The following is a 13,883-nucleotide window of genomic DNA, read 5'->3' as shown; positions in this document are numbered from 1 at the left end:
ATACAACTTTGTTTCTCCTTCACTGGTTTAATCTATTTTCCCAGTACATTACAGTTAACATTTAAACATCTCATAAAATCTATCAAAAGAAAAACATATTGTTTAAGGAAGAGCATTATGTATTAGTTTGATATGAAACTTCATGAAGTCACATCTCCTTTCTACCTCATGTTACTTCCTAATTTAATGTGACACAGTTTACTGACTCTGTCATAATTTAACTGTTAATGCATTTTATGTCCTTGACTTCAGAGTAACTCACTGCCATAATATCAATATGCATCAATATATGTCACATGCATCAATATGACACATGTATCAATATGTCAAATGTTGGCATTGAACAAAACCTCAACAGGTTCCTCCACAAATCAAGATTTCCTCTCCTAAAACACAAACGGACTGAATGAAAGGGAGTTTCTCAGCGTTAATCATCTCTTACTTCTCGACATCACTTCCTGTCCCTCCTTCTGATCCACAAAGCTCTGCAGAGAGTTGCTTCTTCACATTCAACATGATGCCACCTCATCTTTGTGTTACCATCTTTGCGGCATTCTGCATTAACGGTATTTATGCTTTAATCTTATTTCCAATAAATGTAACTGTGTCATCAACTACAAGTGCACAATGATTTAAAACTGTCTTGGTCTCTTTCCAGGAGTTTACCTCAGTAAAGATAAACAAGTGTTCCAGACTCCAACTCAACTCTTCTTCAAACCAAATGATGAGGTCACGCTGAACTTCACTCATACAATCCCGAGCTATGACACTATTCTCTGGTATCAGCGCTCAGCAGGAGACACTTCCCTGAAGCTGATTGCCTACATGACGTATAAAACTCCTACAGTCGAGACGCCATTTGATAAACGCTTTATTGTGAGTGGAGATGGAGAGAAAACAGCGTCTCTTCACATCCTGAGCCCGAGACACCCTGAAGACAGCGGACACTATTTTGGAGCAGCAAGTATGCACAGTAATGAAGACGGTGACGCTCTCATACAAAAACCTCCATAAGGATCCAACAGATAAGGTCCCACCAACAGGAAACCAGTGGAACCATGTGACACGGTCACAAACTGCTGAAAAATGGCTGTTATGCATGTTAACTCGTTGGAATAGTTACCTTTAGTATATGCATTAAGATGTAAAGGTTAAAGAGATAAATATTCCCTTAAAAAACAGCACCATCAGGTCATTTCAGTTGACTGAGAGTCAGAGAGTGACATGAAGAAAGCTGGAAGCTCCTCCTTCCTCATTACAAACGCACAATAAAAGACAATTTCACACTCATGTATTATCATTCATGCCTTTGCATATCTCAGTCACAGCCACGAAGAACAATATGTCTCCATGAGGGTATTTAAAATGCTTGTCATTTTGTTTTTTCCTCTGTCTTTGCTCACAGGTAAGAGTCATCAGATGTTTCCAATTTCTTGTGACACAAACAAAACTTTCTCTTCAACTATTTTTTCTCCTTTTTGCACTCTAGACATTGTGATATCGTCACTTGTAATCCAACAATCGCCAGTAAATCTTTTGCTGAAACCTGAACAACAAGAAGCCCATCTTGGCTGTTATCACGGCGACAACAACTATCCCTACATGCTTTGGTACCGGTCAGCGGCGGCAGGAGGCCGGAGGGACATGGAGCTGATCGGTCTGCTTTATTATGAAACCTCCACCCCCGAGAAAAACTTTGAGGCCCGTTTCAACATCACGGGCCACTCAAAGGGCCGAGCTCGGCTTGTTATCTCCGACCTGAACCTGGCAGACAGCGCAGTGTACTTCTGCGCAGCGAGTCAGCACAGTGGTGCAACTCCTCCGGCTCCTGCACAAAAAGCCGGTGGCCCACAGTATTAAACAAGCACCTGCATCTAACCTCAACTGCTCAAAAAAGACAGTGGCATAGTTCAGCTGCCTTTGGCTTCCATACATGAGCGGACAAAAGCATAAACGCAATAAATGCCGTACGAATCAAACCCTGACCACTGACATAAAGATCTCAATAACAGCCGTTCCCTAATGCTAAAGAGCCTCGTCGACTCTCTTCTGCACGTTTTTCTCTTTTGACACAGAAGAGACTATGATGTCATTTCCTCCTCACAGATCTCAAAGTGTTAGCTCGTTGTGTTTTCTTATTCATTTCCCCTTCCTACATTAAAATGATACCAGGCTTCCACACCGTGGCTTTCTTTATGCTTTGGGCTGCAGGTAAAGTTATTTTTTAAATAAACATAAATAACAGACACAATTTGCCTTCCTTTCATCAATTTAGCAGTGTTAATAATTCTGGGGTTTACTACACATTTTCATGAATTGCAGATTAAAAGCAAACAATAAAAAATATGTCAAGATATCAGAAATAATTAAGTGATTTAGAAGATATGTTTATCAGCTTTTCTGTTATTTTTATGCGTGTTTCAGGCATTTCTCAGTCTGTGCTGATCACTCAGTGGCCCCACTACGTCTCCAGTCTTCCCAGTGGCGTGGCGGAAATGCACTGCTACCAGAACGACACCAATTATGAATATCTGTACTGGTACCGACAGCCGAGTGGAGGAGGTTTCCAGCTTTTGCTGTATTTATTAGCTGGCAGTGCAATCCATGAAAAGGGATTCGAAACTGGTTTCGAGGCAGTGAAGTCGAATGAGAAGCAGTGGTCCCTGAAGATAACCAGCGTTCAGAAGGACGACGAGGCTGTTTATCTGTGTGCTGCCAGTCTACACGGTGCTGTGGCAGACCTCAGGTCTGTGACAAAAACGTACAGCGCAGAGGCTGTGTATTGTTCTGACACCTGACTCACAATATTAAGAATCGTATGAAGGAAGTGAACCACGCTGTGGACGCAATCATATCGGTGGCTTCAACTACAGATGTTAAGTTATATCAAATGGAAGCCAGGAAGATAGAAAGGATATAATAAATACACTGCTCTCTGAAATATGTCTGGTTGTTATTGATCATTCACTTCAAAAAACAACCTTTAGGTTTTTATGAAGAGAGACCGCTTGCAGTCCTGAATAGATTCAACCAATAGGTGGGGGTGCAGCACCTGGCATGAAGCCTTATAAAGAGAATATAGGAATGAACTAACTGACACAATGCCTTCCCTCTTTACCGTCAGACATCTATTTTTCCTCAGAGTACCTCCCTCACATTAGGGGCTGACGATGTCGTCGCTTGTGCACGCATTGGGTTTTCTCTTCATCTGGTTTTCATGTAAGATTGACAATTTTATCAAGAATGTCACATGTAAATTTGTTTAAATGCAAAACAACAAAAAAACATGTTGCATGAATGAATATTATAAGTACTGTATTGTCTCCTTGTCTGCTACTTCTATTACAGCTTCATCCAAAATCCACATTTTTTCTCCACAGGTCAAGTGGGCTGTAACATTTCAACAATTTCCACCCCAGATAGTGGAGGAGGGCACTAAGGTCCAGATTAAGTGCAGCCATGATGATACTAACCTTGTTGTAATGCTCTGGTATCAGCAAAAACAGGACAATATGTCCATGACTCTCATTGGGTACGGATACGAAAACAGCCCAAACTACGAGGGTCAGTTTAAAGAACAATTCGAGCTGACAAGAGAAAATGCAGTAAAAGGAGCTCTGATTGTACGCAAAGCAGACCTGTCGCACTCGGCTGTGTATTTCTGCGCCGCCAGTACACAGTGATGTGGTTTGATGCCACTCCCTCACTAAAAACCCTTTTCACATGAGACAGACTCTCACAGAAGGACGTTTCCCTGCAGTAGAGCGGAGCCTGCAGGATGTCTCCGACTGTGATCGGCTTTCTCCTCATCTTGCTTCCATGTAATGTAATTAACTGCAAAGTAACAATTGTATAGTGTACAAAAATGTTTATTTGTTATGCCTAAAAAATGTGTTCCACTCTGGCTTTTGCATTAACTACTTGATAAATCTGTGTTTTTCCCACAGATCAAGCGAAGAGTGTGGCGTTTGAACCATCTCATCCCAGAATAGTCAACGACACAGCTGCGGTAGAAATTAAATGCAGTCATGATGACGGCAGTCTTAGCGTGATGCTCTGGTACCAGCAAACAGAGAGTGGTCTGATTGATTTGATTGGATACAGCTACACTGGCAGTGACCCTAAATATGAGAAGCAGTTTAATGATCGGTTCCAGATAACAAGAGAAAGCATCCAAACAGGAGCTCTGATTATTTCCCGTGTGACTCTATCAGACTCGGCTGTGTATTTCTGCGCTGCCAGTACACAGTGATGTGGTTTAATGTCAGCCCCTCACTAAAAACCCTTGCTCTAGTTTTTTCTCTGATGTTTTCATGATCATGATCCTGAAAGTTGACTCAGTAGCTTTCAGTGTGCACAAGGAGGGCAAATCCACACACAATTCAGACAAAACTAAGCAGAACTTATATACTAAGCAAAAGGGCAGACTTAAACATATATGTAAACAGACATACATGACACAACAAACTATGCACTTTACGCAGGTTATTTGTACTGCGTGGATACACAATGTTCATCTATGCACAGAAGGGTTTATGTACTATACAGCCAACTGAGACTTCTGATCATACAATTCGTGCTTATTGTTGACATATTGCACAGCTAATTTTTTTCATATAACAGTTCTATATCACAGGAATTTTTCTGAAATAAAATGGACACAAACAACTGTTTTATAACCTTTCTGAACAATGTAACAGCTGCTGCCGAAACATCCATGAAGTTCAATCAACACCTCACTTTTTTACTTTTGTTTCAACAACAAACCAATTCAGACTTGTGATTCCTCATCCGCTGAGTGAGCCGCACGCATTAAAATAAATAACCGTCTATTTCTGGTGTTACAGTATGGTGGTCTACAGTGGCTTAGATAGCACAAAAAGCATTCAAACGTAATTTCCCAATATCCTAATGGCTATAAAAACAGATGCTTACATTTGTAAAGTAAAATTACAACGCAGTCTTGTTCAAGCTGACCTCTGCCATGGCCATGACATTTTACTGTACAGTTTTGGAGAAAGGTGACTTCAAAGTCAGCTTCAATGACATAACGATATTTATAGTGCAGTCTTGTTCAAGCAGCTCAAAACACTTCAATACTCAACACGGGAGTATTCCGATTGTCCCCGAAGCATCACCATTCAAACCAAATGGAAAATATGATTACCCTTTGAAGTGATGAAATATTACAATTATTAAATACACATAATTGTGTTTTACAATTACAAAGAGCAAACTACTGTAACCGAGCGTTGTGTCGGGGCGCCTAAATTGTGCAGTCATAAAAAAATAGGGAAACGATCCTCGTTTGTGAAGCCAAGCCGGCAACTACTTTATTATCGTCCTCTTTCTCTTTTTACCACCAACATTTCTCCGCATCTTTCCTTCCGCTTTCTTCTTTCCAAAATAAAAGCCCCGGAAACACAATACAATAGCTTACACTACCAAAGAGGAGTTCAGTGAAAGTCGCCAGTTAACATGGTCACCTGATGCACTAAAACACCGGCAACAGTTAGCTTCGCCACATGTTAGCTAAGACAAAGACACAAACGCCAAGTAAACAAAGCCGAAACATCAACTCCCAAGTAAAAGCTTACCCTGGCTACGTAACGCGGTGACTTCCAGTCATCTTTGAGAGGAGTGACGTCTTTGGGAAGAGAAGAGTGGACAACCATCGCTGAGACAAACGGCCAGCTAACAAGGAAAGAACGGGGTTATTCTCCTTTATGGCCATTAGGAAGCTACGTGACTCAACTGTTTGCAGTAAACCGGCTTAATAAATGTGTCACAAGCCGTAATGAATGTTTACAGTAGGTCTCTTTGGGGGTTTTATACATTAAGTTGTTCCTTAGTTTGTCCTTCGTCCTTGTAAGTAGCGAACGGTCAGCGTGGAGGAACAGAGGGGGGCGGGGCAATGTCGGTTTAAGAAGACCGCGTAATCAGGATTGACCAATCACGTTCCACCAAGGCCCGCCCCTCCACAGGTGTGTTCAGGGAGCCTCATTCGTGCCAGAAACCGAAAAGGATACATATTAAACCAAAGTTAGGAAATAATTGTTTACATTATCATTCAATTTTTGTATGTGCCATTTACAAAGAGATCATTTGAAACACACAAACACAAGACAGACTAATGAGTTATTGGGAATGACAGTGTGATCACGTGACCTCATGGTTTATTTGTGCTGAACACAGAGATGTGTGACTCATTTATCTAGGAGGAGGCTCATGGTACGACATGTTTATCACGGTGCTTTCGCTGTCGCTTCTCTTACACTCAGGTGGGTTTTGTGTGTTAACTCGTAGTGGATGTACTCACCAACAGGTGCTCCTGACACATTTACACATTATATATTTATGTGAGTTTACAGTTCTGTACATCAATGTGAGGCACAATAAAAACATCATCCTTTGTGTTCCTCAGGTCTCACGGTTGTAGTTCTTCAGTCTGGAGATCAGACGTCCCAACCGGGACTCACGGTGACCTTTGTGTGCAACATGGGTCCAGGGTTGAGCATGGGCAGCTTCACCATGTTCTGGTACAGACAAGCCCACTACGGAGCTCCACTGGAGTTCCTCACCAGAGAGTACGACCAAACCGCGGGGCACTTCCAGTCGTCTATCAACACCACCAAAAACAAGTTCTCTCTTCAAATCACTGAGTTGCTCCTGAATGACAGCGGCAACTACTACTGTGCTGCCAGTCACAGTGATGCACACGGACCAGACAGTCATACAAATATCTAGTCTCAGTGGGTGTCACATGGCTCACAGGCAGGAAGGAGCTGTGGCTTGTTTGGTTTTTGTATTAAATTAGTGGAACAATAAAGAAAAAATATAAATGATCAAGTAGGGAACTACAGTACTTTATGTATTGGTGAATATCGCGATAAATAAACAGATCTTCCCTGAAGAGAAGTGTTCTCAGTTCTGCCTTTTTTAAACTGCCAAAATGCAACAAATTGCCTGTTTGAATTAAAAAAAAATAGTGAAATATTTCCCAAAAGAAATGAATGAAACAAATTTAACTGAACAGAAAAGGAACTGATACAATTACGAAGAATTACAGTGATAATTTAAAGTGCAATCACTGAGTGTTTATTGCGTGAGTCGACATAAAAAAAATGCTGAAAGTTGCAGTACAAGCAGAACAAATCCCTTTCAGACAGCTTAGCCAGCTGGTAAACAACAGAGTGCAACAATCTGAGAAGCTTTTCTCCTTTTGTTGCTGCAATCTGACTGATTTATGTCAACCAGTCGGATGTAAACTATCAAAACAATGGCTATAAACTCTCCTGTGAAGACACACAGGAACTCAAAGCCTGCAGTTGCGGCTCAGTGTCCACTAGAAGACTGAGCAACACCTGTGAAACAATATGACTAAGTTCCTGGTGAAAGACAAACAAGAGGGGAGGATCAGAGCATATTTCAGAAGGATGCAGCAGTACAGCGAGCTACGCCTGCAGCTGATCAGCCAAAAAGAAGACAATAGACACAACTATTACTGTGATAATGGCCGTCTTCCGGGCGACAGTTCTGATCTTTTTAAGTAAGAACAATTAAAGTAAGTGGAATAAAATTTGCTTTTTTAAGTTGTGATTTGTTCACCTGTCCTTTTTCTTGTTTCCCAGATTTCTCCTTGTGTGTCAAAATCCAGCAGCCTCGAGTTGTAATGAGCCATGAGGGAGACCCGGCTGTCACCCTGCAGTGTGAACAAGATGACAGTCAGCATTACTACATGTACTGGTACAGACAGAGCAGCAGCGGGAGAATACAGCTGGTGACTTATTCTCTTGGTAAAGACACTTCGAACACCGAGGCCCCTTTCAACGAATCCAAGTACACTATGTCCCGGCCCGCGTTGCTCAGCTCCTCTCTGAGTATCCACCCCGTGGAGGCCGGAGACTCGGCTGTGTTTTACTGCGCCTCCAGCAGAGCACAGTGGTTCAGAAAGCCTCAGCTGCCACACAACAACCTCAAGAAGCAACCAGGAGGAGATGTCAGGGAGAAGGCACGGACGAGGAGGGTTCCTGTGGACAACGGCGTGACAGGCGACTTCCATTCATGTGAAGAGAAAAATAACCATGGGGAACGACAGCTAGAAATTAAAACAGCATGACAAACTCCATAAGTTCATTAAAGATACAGGAACTGCCTCTCACACACAGATCAGTGACGTTGCTGCAACACCACAGAGCTGATCGGCTCAGATAAACATGCAGGTGTTCACATTTTAAGGCGTGTGTACCACACACAATAATGTGCACGTTGATTGTTTCGCTGTACAGCGTCTCACATCGTGTCAGTCTACATGTTTATGGTATTTAAATCTGTGTGCCGCCTGACCAGGCGCCAGTCGATCACGTTGAAGAGGTTATCACGCACTGACCTCTGCAGGGTCCGTGTGGTGGTGCACTTTGATCTGGTCGCTAAAGGAGAGGTCAGTACAGGATGTAGAAGAGGAGGTTTTAAAAGTGAGCTGCTTGTGTCTTTTAGCTTCATTAAGAAGGAATAAAGGGACATAAACTATTATTGTCGTTTATGTAGTTTAGTGATACAAACAAGTAAAGGTCAGAGAAGTTTCTTTTAGATATTTAAGGAGGGATACAAAGCAGCAGACCCATGTTACATGTCATGCATGCAAATATTGTCCTTAAATCAGGTCACACTTAAAAGATTTAATTTTATATTTTCAAATAAACTTGCAGATGTCACAAAATCCTGAAGTCTCCTGAAAGTGAGAAGATGTTTAGTTCAAAGACGCCATCCTGTCTCTGTTTTTGTATAATACATTAATTAACAGACGTTGCTATACAATATAATACATAATCAAAGATGTAAAATAATCTTTTGATGCAAAAATATCATAGAATAACGTATGGCTTTACATGAGTAATTGTGGTTCCACAGTTTGATGTATTAAATAATGTAATAATGTCTGACCTTGTTTTTTATGCAATCATTATTTGATATAATTACATGAACTTAAAACTACTTGTGCCAATTATAATATTATACAGATTGTATGTTATTTGTTGTTTAAACCTGCATTTAGAGATTTCTTGACCACTTGAGGGCAGCAGAGAAACTATTAACACGTTAGTAGCTACGAGCAACATTAGCATTTATTTGGAGAACGTTGGTCCAACATTCACTTTCTTTGAGCGCCGTTTTGGTCTCCACCAAGTGAGATATCTGGTCCTTTAGCTCCTTTAGCTTCATCAGCTTGTTGTTAACACTGCATAATTATCTGGGATGTTCATTTTATTTTAGTGAAAGTAATTCCTGTTGCTGCTGGGAAAAAAAGACTTCATAGAACTGAGGGGCATCACAGAGTCAAGTAGTCATTCTCTGTCAGTTCATCCTGACATAATGTCACTTTTGGTTGAATGTTACTCAGTAAACATGCGTCTCCTCACTTCTCTGGTTACTGGATGATGAAGAGGTGTGACCAGCAGAGACGTCCCTCCCTCTGAACATCTTCAAACCAACAAACAAAGACCAGTTTCTCTCCTCCTTCCTTCCTTCTTGCTTCTTTTCTTAGCTGCACCAGAAATAGCAGCAGTCGGGTTGGAGGCCGCTCAGCCGCCACTCAGCCCGACCTGAACAGCTGCTCTCTCTCACCGAGAGAGATGGAGGCTGAGATATGGAGAAGCTGGGTGGGGGAAGGAGAGAGGAGAGAACGGAGGAGACTTCAGGTTTTTGTGTGATGCTTTTCCACCGTGGGGACAGGGGGCCACGGTGATACACTCCCATAGAGCCGCTGTACAAAAACCTCCTCCCATTGACACCCAGTGTGTAGACTGCTACCTGCTACCTGGGACACCTGGAAGAGCAGAAACATCCATAATGTGAAGGTGTGTGGGATGTCAGGCCAAACTGGAACTGTAAGAGGCAACTTTAAAGGGAAAATTAGCTAAAAAATAGTTTTTTTAAAACAAGTTATACATCATATTTGGAGCACTGAGATGCTTCTTTCCTTCAGCCTGACTAAAGCAACACATTTGGACATTATGAAGCTCATCCTGCATGTTGAAAGCTTCTTCCTCCTCTGGATTATCACTCTGTGTTTCAACATGACGCTTATGAGATGTTTTGAGGCTTTTTGGGAGCGGAGACATTCAGTGTGACACTGGATATGAAGCTTACTTTGGAAAGGGAACAAAACTCACAGTTTTGGGTAAGTAGCATCTCTCACTGCTGCAGTTCACCGGCACTAACGTCCAATAGTTTACATGTTGGCATGAAAGTAAAGCATAAAAACCTGTTGATGCTAAAAGCTGAACTATTGAGCTGAAGTGAAAACACTGTGACCTACACTGATCCTGCTTACTTTGGCCAAGGAACCAAACTGACTGTTTTAGGTAAATGTTTCAGTTTATTATTGAGTTTTGTGAAATGCATCACTGCTTTAAAGTCTCAGTAGAAACAGAAGTGTTGGTGAAAACCTTCCAAACATAGTTCTGGTGTAAGACTCAGGAGTTTCATGCTCAGTATTTCTGCACTGTGACAATACAAATGAGGCTTACTTTGGAAAAGGAACCAAACTGACTGTTTTAGGTAAGTCAATGATGGAACAATATAAAATGTAATATGATTTGTCATCAGGGTGCATTAAGAAACTTCAAGTATGTCATAGTAGAAGTTCAGCTCAGGGCTTTTTGATGTGAAGCTTAAGCGCTGTGCCAATTACGAAGCCTATTTCGGCCCAGGAACTAAACTGACTGTTCTCGGTAAGTTAGACTTCTGACTTTCTTCTGAATAATTCAGCTGTATATGAAAAGTAAAACTAGTAAAAGCAAATTGGAAAAAAATGTCTTGTCACATGGACATTTTGAAAGTAGCATGTTGTGCTGTTTAGAGCACTGGTCAGGTTCACTGTGACGGTAGTGGAGCAGAGGCTTACTTTGGTGGAGGAACAAAGTTAACGGTTTTAGGTATGAAAACATTTAAAGTTCATGAAATACTGCTCAGGTGTGATGTTGGTTAGATGTCTCGGACCTTGTTGATTCACTCCAAAGCTTGATTAACTCCTAATAACCAGTGATTACGCCATGATTACAGCTGTTATTCTAGTATTAATAACCTTAAAATGCATGTGGATGTTTAAGGGGTGAAGGCTGGTAGAGGAACATTTGACTCTTTCGACAACTAAAGTAGATGAAGTTCTTGAAGTCGTCAAACAGTGACAAAGTCGGAGTAGTGGCTCAGATAAAGAGGCAGCAAGGTGTTTTTGTGTCAGTGGAAAGTCTCTGTGCTCCTTCTCACAGGCTTACTTTGGAGCTGGAACTAAACTCACTGTTTTAGGTAAGAAAACCTGCACAGAAACATCTCAAGAAAGAAGATTCTTTGTATGTTAGTCTATGCAAGATTATATGAAGTACTAAGAATATGTTTGGTAGACATTTTATTTGATGGTTGTGAGCAAAAGTGGACAAAATGTGAAAGAATTTAATGCAGAAGTTAGTTTGTGTCCGTAAAGAAAGCGTCGCCCACGATCTCCAGTAAAAGTACAGCAGCAATAAACCATTTGGCTCTCTGCCCAGATTAATCCTCTGAACACAGTTCTTATCAGCGCTGCGACACACTGTGAGTTTTCAGTCGGAGGCTTACTTTGGAGCTGGAACTAAACTCACCGTTCTCGGTAAGACAGTTAAAATGATTTAATATAGACACTGACATTAATTATCAAAATAAGAATATCAAATTGAGGCTATTTTCGGTTATTGTTTAATCTTATGCTCCTAAATGGACCTTAAATTATCAGTTTAATAATGTTGAGACGAGACTTTCTTCTAAAGTTTTGTGCGTTAAGTTAAGTTAAATGTTTTTAGTCCACCTGAAAAAGAGCACAAAGAGCCTTCAGCTCAGTGCTGGGAGCTCGAGCCGTTCTTCTTGTTCAGCCTCGTGTCAGTGTGAACAACTACCAGCCTGCTTACTTTGGCAGCGGCACCAGACTGACGGTGTTGGGTAAGAAAATGATGAAGAATCTTAAGCATAAATGTATATTCCAGAGCTTCTCTGATCTTAAATCTGCTCAAAAAAAGAATATGTTCTACGTTTTATTTGGTGTTTGCTGTGTAGGTTTGTCGTCAAAAGTGTCAAAGAAAATGTCAAATAGACGTAAAACGATAAATGTCGGCAAAAACAAAGCCACACGAGGTCGAGGCATCTACTTTGTTATGTTCATTCAATAGTGACTCAAAGTGTTGCACTAAAAGTATTCACTACAGCCAACATTGTCTCTTTCATATACAAGAAGAAAACAGAAAAAAGTAACAAAACTTGATATATATATATGTATATCTATTGTGTGTATATATATATATATATATATATATATATATATATATATATATATATATATATATATATATATATATATATATATATATACATGCATGGTGATTGTAGTACCTATGTGTACTGGTTGATAAAAGAAAACCCCACGAAAATAAGTTTTAAAAAAAATAACAGAAGCTCGGTTATATCCGCCATTGCAGTCAGTTTTTTACACGCGAGTCAGCGGTGTGCTCCAGCAGTTATCCTCCTTATTTCGGAGAGGGAACCAAACTGACAGTTCTCGGTAAGATAAGAAACAATTGTTTATTGTTTTGGATACGAGTACAAAAAAAAGCGTTGTTCTTGTGGTTGGATGTTGAAATGTTCAGGTTTCTCTTTGGATCTGCAGGACTTTAATTTCGAGATTTATGTCCTTTTGTCCTGGCAGAACCTGAACATAAACCCACAGGACCAAGAGTCAAAGTGCTTCCACCTTCAGCAAAGAAGTGTCTGAACCAGAAAGACCAGAATATCACCATCGTTTGTGTGGCCAGAGGATTCTACCCAGACCATGTGGGTGTATCCTGGAAGATGGACAAGGAGAACGTCACCGACGGCGTGGCGACCGACGCCGCTGCCTTCCGGTCGCCTGGTGGTAAATACACAATCACCAGCAGGCTGAGGGTCTCTGCCGAGGACTGGTTCACAGAGGGCAAAGAGTTCACCTGCACAGTCAGCTTCTTCAACGGGACTGGCACTGAAGATTATACAAACTCCACCCGTGGGGAAAAAGGTAGGCTGAATTTGAAAAACAGAAATCACCTGAAAATGCTTCGTTAGCAACGTGAAACGCATCAACAACAATCTGTCTAATGCATTTATTCTTCTTCTATCCAGGAGTCCTGTCAAGTCAAATTTCAAGAGGTAAATATCATGTTGTGTTTCTGGATGACCTCAATGCATCATCACTAGTATTCAGCGTCCTGTCGGGGCTCCACGTGGACGTTTCCTCTTTGAATCGTCTCACTTAAATGTTTGAACTTTCTGCAGAGAAATATCTGAGGATCACACAGACGGCCAAACTCTCCTACGTGGTTTTCATCGTCAAGAGCGGCGTCTACGGCGCCTTTGTGGCGTTTCTGGTGTGGAAGCTTCAGGTTTGTTCCGACCCTGCACACACATCCTATTATTTGTCCTCTGAAAACAGGCGTTGGACGTTGTAATATGTGAATGAACCGAGCTTATGACACTGTGACGTTGTGTCCTTTCTGTCTGTTGCAGCGTTCAGCCGGGAAGCAGAGCGACTGAGAGCTGAGCTGAACAGACAAGCTTTGTCTTTCTGTCAATAGAATTAATAATTATGTTATCCCAGCTTTAATGTGTCACAGCATATGTTTGTTCGTATACAAACGAGCTCGCTAACATCAGAGGAACGCATTCCTATTGCGATGTTAACGCCATCATGCATGTGTTTATCATAAAGATATGAGATGTGAATTGTCTGCTGTACGTTTGGGCTTGTGAATTATATGATGCTTGATCTTCTTCTCAATAAAAGTATTTCAGATAATCTAAAAGATTGAATGATTTATTGATTTTGT

General features: G+C 41.1%; 2 protein-coding genes across 3 annotated transcripts in view; one reads left to right on the top strand and one right to left on the bottom strand.

The window, feature by feature from the left end:
• ccdc177 (coiled-coil domain containing 177) overlaps nucleotides 1-5,903 on the bottom strand; it is an 88,352-nt gene extending 82,449 nt beyond the window's left edge. The window contains exons 1-2 of one of the 2 annotated variants that reach the window (XM_068579703.1): nucleotides 5,836-5,903; nucleotides 5,598-5,694 (exon numbers count right to left, since the gene is read on the bottom strand). The gene's annotated coding sequence lies outside the window, so the exon portion shown is untranslated. Of the gene's footprint in view, nucleotides 1-5,597 lie in introns of both variants that reach the window. The other variant, XM_068579702.1, reaches the window with a different exon arrangement.
• Nucleotides 2,163-13,793, top strand: LOC137787360 (M1-specific T cell receptor beta chain-like). The gene is made up of 6 exons (XM_068579713.1): nucleotides 2,163-2,211; nucleotides 2,425-2,727; nucleotides 10,495-10,560; nucleotides 12,731-13,084; nucleotides 13,324-13,439; nucleotides 13,564-13,793. The coding sequence occupies exons 1-6, from the start codon at nucleotides 2,163-2,165 to the stop codon at nucleotides 13,588-13,590; spliced, it is 915 nt and encodes a 304-aa protein (XP_068435814.1). The 3' UTR covers nucleotides 13,591-13,793.
• The last annotated feature ends 90 nt before the right edge of the window (nucleotides 13,794-13,883 follow it).

The sequence above is a fragment of the Clinocottus analis genome, unplaced genomic scaffold (assembly GCF_023055335.1).
Source record: "Clinocottus analis isolate CAN_PGR_092001 unplaced genomic scaffold, fCliAna1.0.p SCAF_17, whole genome shotgun sequence".
Classification (NCBI taxonomy): Eukaryota; Metazoa; Chordata; class Actinopteri; order Perciformes; family Cottidae; genus Clinocottus; species Clinocottus analis.
Note: the sequence above shows the minus strand (reverse complement) of the source record. Positions and strands in the feature narration are given on the sequence as shown.